The sequence below is a fragment of the Frankliniella occidentalis genome, unplaced genomic scaffold, assembly GCF_000697945.3.
Source record: "Frankliniella occidentalis isolate FOCC.00 unplaced genomic scaffold, Focc_3.1 Scaffold36, whole genome shotgun sequence".
Classification (NCBI taxonomy): Eukaryota; Metazoa; Arthropoda; class Insecta; order Thysanoptera; family Thripidae; genus Frankliniella; species Frankliniella occidentalis.
The window spans coordinates 1,162,885-1,167,745 of NW_026267166.1; the positions used below are offsets into that span (position 1 = coordinate 1,162,885).

A 4,861-nucleotide genomic window follows, 5' to 3' on the forward strand; every position below is an offset into this window, starting at 1 on the left:
GGGGTAGGAGGGCAAGGGGCAAAGGGTTGCACCGCTTAGGAGCAGCAGCACGGCGGCGGGGCGGAAGCAAAATGATGCGTATTAAATCTGGGGGGATGAGGGCGACGGGCGCCCGGCCCGCGCCGAGCCGCCCCATCGTCCTCGTGCCCTGCAGGCACACGATCATCATCATGAAGGAGGAAATTCTAGCTAAATGAAGCAGACGCCTGGCTCCAAACTCAGCTCCACCTGGTGGGTGTCAGACTGCTCAGCAGCCGCGGGCGGGGGGACAGTTCGACAGCCGTAGCGACGCTGACGCAGGTCGTTCGAAATGGCCGAGAGGGCAATAATAACTCCGAATTCAAGTGTACACATGATTCCCGGAATCCGTGATTCCCATTGATTCCCGTCGTGATTCTCATTGATTCCCCCTGATTCCCGGGCCGGTGTGTACACATGATTCCCAGAGTTATTGCCCCCTCGGATATGGCAGAACGCGGTCACGCGGGGACAACGCCAGAAAGATAGGGAACAGATCAGCCAAATGGAAAGTAATAAATAATTCATTCAGTCCGATGTGATGTCGAAGTGACTTAACGAAAACGGACACATTGAGAGCTTTCCGACGTCATTATTTCGATATGTAGTCGTTGGCAAGTCATACGCCATCTGCCGTGTGTACTGGCGTTATTCCGTCGTGTGCGGCCATATAAGCCTCCGGGCCTGATACAGGGAAAACGTGGGCGCCGCGGCGTCACGGCAGAGGCGAGGAAGACAAACTCCTCCGGGGGTGCTGTTTGGAGAGTGTCAGCAAGGGCTCGAGTGGTGATAGGGGAGGAGGAGGAGGCGAGCAGGGGGTTGAGAGTGTCGGGGAGTGTAGTTTAAATGAGCGGCGGACGCGCCAGTGTGTGTGCGGCGAGGGCTGTGCGGCGACGCACATTTAGAGCCCTCCTGTCATTAGGGGGCTGCCGCCAGGGGCCGCGAGTACAACCAGGGGCTGGGCCGGAGCACCCCGCACCCCGCCCCGCAAACTTGGCCGACCAGACCAGAGACCAACGTGCTCGGCCGGCGCCTGCAGCAGCCGCAGCAGCAGCAGCAGTCATCTTCCCCCCCCCCCCTCCTACAATAAGGCCCTCATTGTGCCAGGCTGGCGCTTGTGCTGGCGCTTGTCACGACCACGTAGAGGAGCCGCGCAAGGCGCAGCTGGCTGACTTCATGCACACGGCCCTTGCCGGGATGGGGGCGGCGGAAGGGCCGGGGCCGGGGGTGGACCCTTCTCCCCCAACTTGTGCCGCCAACCCCGAGAGAGAGAGAGACTGCAAAAGTAAGAGGGACGCCGGTATATATTTTACACAGCCCGTGTGTGTGTGTACACGGCGTGTGTGGGAGGGAAGCGGGGGAAACACATATAACGCGCGGAAAGAGATGGAAGAGACTCTGCGCGCGGGGGAATGCTCGACGAGCAGGGCGCGTCAAGTTTCGCTTGCCGGGGCCGGGGCGCGCGGGCATGGGCACGACATAGGGGCCGCGTCTGCGTCGCGTATTACGTCATGCAAATTGAGCCCCGGCCTGTTTCACTACAGTATCGCACATACACAAGGGCGGGGCCCGGCGGGGCGGGGTAGGGTGGGGCAGGGCGGTGTAGGCGGGACAGAGGTGCTAATGCTAAATACCTCTCTCCACCTGCACACCACCCTTTGCTCCACCCTCTCCTCCCTCCCCAACGTCGTCCGCATCGCGGAGCAAGGCGAGCCGCCCCGGACTTTGAACGCGCCAAAGTAGATTAAAGTGCCGGGGCGGGGCCCTGTTTGGCGTGGAGCCGCCGCGGGGCCGGCCGGCGTCAGCCGAGCAGCAGGGCGCTGTACTGCTCGGCTGCTACGGGGTGAGTAAAGGGCGGAACTTGGTGCTGCTCCGGGTGGTGCGGGCGGGCGAAGGTGCGGGCGGCGTGAGGAGGAGGTGAGCACACGCCGCCATAGGAGGAGGAGGGAGGAGGAAGAAAGGCCACCAAGGCTATCGCGCCTTGTCCAAAGTTTGACGCAGGTCAGGGGTCACAGGGTGCGGCGCGCGGGCGGGCGGGCGGGGGCGTTTGTAATGCGCCGTCCGTTGACCAGCGGCCGCACCAAGCCCCGCCGTCATTAATATTGATGCTGTCATCTTTAGCAAGTTTCGTCAGAGTGCTGCTCCCGCCGCCGACCGCCTCCCCCGCGCCGCATCACCCCGCCCCGCCCTCCTCCCCTCATCTCCCTTCGTAGTACTCGTTTACCTTCCAGCAGCTCTTCCCTGCTCTCTCTCTCTCTCTCCCTCCTCCCCCTGTCGTTAAACACGTCTCTTGCTTTTTAATGGCGCCGATGAAGAATGATATAGTGCACCTGGTGGCTAAGGAAGGAGGAGAGTCGCCCCAGCAGCGCCGTGGTATCATCGTCGCCCGCCCCGCTGCTGCTGCTGGGACCGGGCCGCCCGGCGGGTAGGCAACCCGGGCGCACGGCTGGCATCCGGGACGGCATAGCGGCAAGGCGGGAAGCGATACGGGCTTCGCTTCCTCTCACCCTCCAGGCAGGCAGAGAGGGAGGGAGGGAGTTCGTACGGCAACAATTTTATTCCACCTTGCGCCGCAACGAGGGCGTATCGAGAGGGATGAAGGTGCGCGGGCGGGGAGGGAGGGTTCGATGTGCCGCGTGTAGTGCCATCGGTACGGTACGCGCCATAACTCTTCGTTATTGTTTCTCAGCCGGGCCGGACCTGCCGCCCTGGCCTGGCCGGCCCGGGTGGTGGTGGTGGTGGTGGTGGTGGTGCGTCGCTCCCAGAGGCGCCCCCGCCGGCCCCGACGCAGAAATAGAGTTGCCGGGGGAAATTTACTGGCCAACTTTGAGTCGTATTTGGATTGTTATTAAGGTGGCCCCCGCGCCCGGGCGTTACCTGCCGCTGCAAGGTTTACGAGGAGGCGAGAACAATACGCCCTGCTCGCTCGCCCTCTTCTATTTTTATTTTTTTAGTACGTACTTTTTTTGGGGTGGTTGCGAATGACAATTGATTGTTTATTTTTCTTCGTCCGCAGGCAAGACGTGCAGACGTCGACGGGCCGCAAGAACGAGCAGCTGACGGCGCAGTGGGTGACGGCCTCGCTGTCGGAGCTGCGCTCGGAGCTGATGGAGCTGGCGCGCGCGCACAACGAGAGCGCCGAGCGCGCGCAGCGCAACGACCTGCGCGCCCAGGTGCGCCTCGCGCGCGCCGACGCCGCCTCGACGCGCCGCGAGCTGGAGCGGCTGCGCGCCGACCACAGCCGCGCCGTCGCCGACCTGCAGCAGGCGCGCCAGGACGTGTCGTCGCTGCGCTCCGCGCACCAGCTCTCCGCCAAGAAGTGCGCCGAGACCAGGCAGCAGGTGAGTTGCGCTGCGCACATAGCAGCAGAGGGAGCTCGTCAATAATTCAGAAAAATTTTTTCCACAAAATGCCGGAGGACACGCGGCGAACAATAGTTTGGTGGTGGTGCCGCCTGCGCCCCCTCCCCCCTTTGCGGCGGTGCACCGCCCTGAGCAGCGTCGTGGTCCATATAAGCCCCACTCCCTTCCCCTCTGCTACGCCATTCAAACATGAATGTCCTGCCCCCCCCCCCCCTGCAGTGCAGTGGCCTCTCCGCTGTAACGCGCATTCTCCCAGCCTGCCAGCAGCCCGCCGCACACCGCAGCCCGCCCCGGGCCACTCTGGGGGTAGCTATAGCACAAGGGGGGGAAAAAGAATGCGCGGTGGAGAAAAAAGGGGGTGGGGAAGGGGAAAGGGGGGCTGCAGCCCGGGGCTCCGCAGGCTCCGCGCAGGACCCCCAGTAGCAGCCATACGGTCCCACCGACTCATTGTCGCTGGCGCCCGGCGTCCCCTCCTCAGGTCATGTAGCGGATGATAACGCGCACAGGAACAAGAAACCCGCGGGGGGTGCTTCCGTCGCATTGCCTGCTTGTCTGAGGTCAGAGCGGAGCCAGCGGGAGGTGGTGCGGTGTCGGTGGTTGGTAGTGGCGAAGATGGTAAGGGTGGGAGAGACTCGCAGAGACTCACAAGCAGTAAACTTTAATTTCTTAAAAACAGAAAATATTACTAAAAACCTTTAAATTTTCAATTTGTAAAATTTACACATTTTTTGAAGAATATATCTAGGGGAGTGATGGGTGGCAGATTCTCACCGTTACTGTCTATGCATGGCACTTGACCCCGAGCGAGTAAGCATGTCACCCCGTCCACACGTGGCGCTATCCACGCCAAAAAGACGTAAAAATTTCGACCTGCGTTTTATTCGCGAAATATGTAGCCCTTGAGTAGCTGCACCAGGTGCTGCAATCCGTTTTGTGATATCTCAAACGGTGTCGCGTCAGGAGCGTTGAGAACAAGGCCCTCCGCCCCACCACCAAGTGACCCTCGAGGCGCCTTTCCGCCCGCGGCGCCGCGCGCGCCCGCCCTGCGGAAAAGCGACCTGTGCAGCGTCATAGTACAAGGTGAGGGCTTTCCATCGCCGCTGCCCAATTTCATATATGTCAAATAATACAAGAGATAAAACGACATTTAGGAGACGCGGGACTCGCTATTTATCTTCTTTATTTGCTTCAAACGTTAAAGGGTGCCCCAAAAAATCTCGACGGTCCCACATCCGTGACCACATTACCTACGCACACACAAAAATTTAAGTTGGTATCTCGATGGGATGACATAGAAAATTCACGAAAACTGTTTCGGTGCTCAGCAGCCTGTTTGAATCCGCGCGCCCATCAGCCGGCTGCCAATGGCGAGCCGAGCCTGGCGACACAAGAGGCCTCAATCAGTTTTCGTGAATTTTCTATGTCATCCCATCGAGATCCCAACTTAAATTTTTGTGTGTGCGTAGGTAATGTGGTCACGG

General features: G+C 60.6%; 1 protein-coding gene across 1 annotated transcript in view; it reads left to right on the top strand.

The window, feature by feature from the left end:
• Positions 1-4,861, top strand: part of LOC127749164 (uncharacterized) — a 57,878-nt gene that overhangs the window by 32,272 nt on the left and 20,745 nt on the right. The window contains exon 2 of the mRNA XM_052266280.1: positions 3,035-3,359. Within this exon, the coding sequence (XP_052122240.1) occupies positions 3,035-3,359 (325 nt within the window). The remainder of the gene's footprint in view (positions 1-3,034; positions 3,360-4,861) is intronic.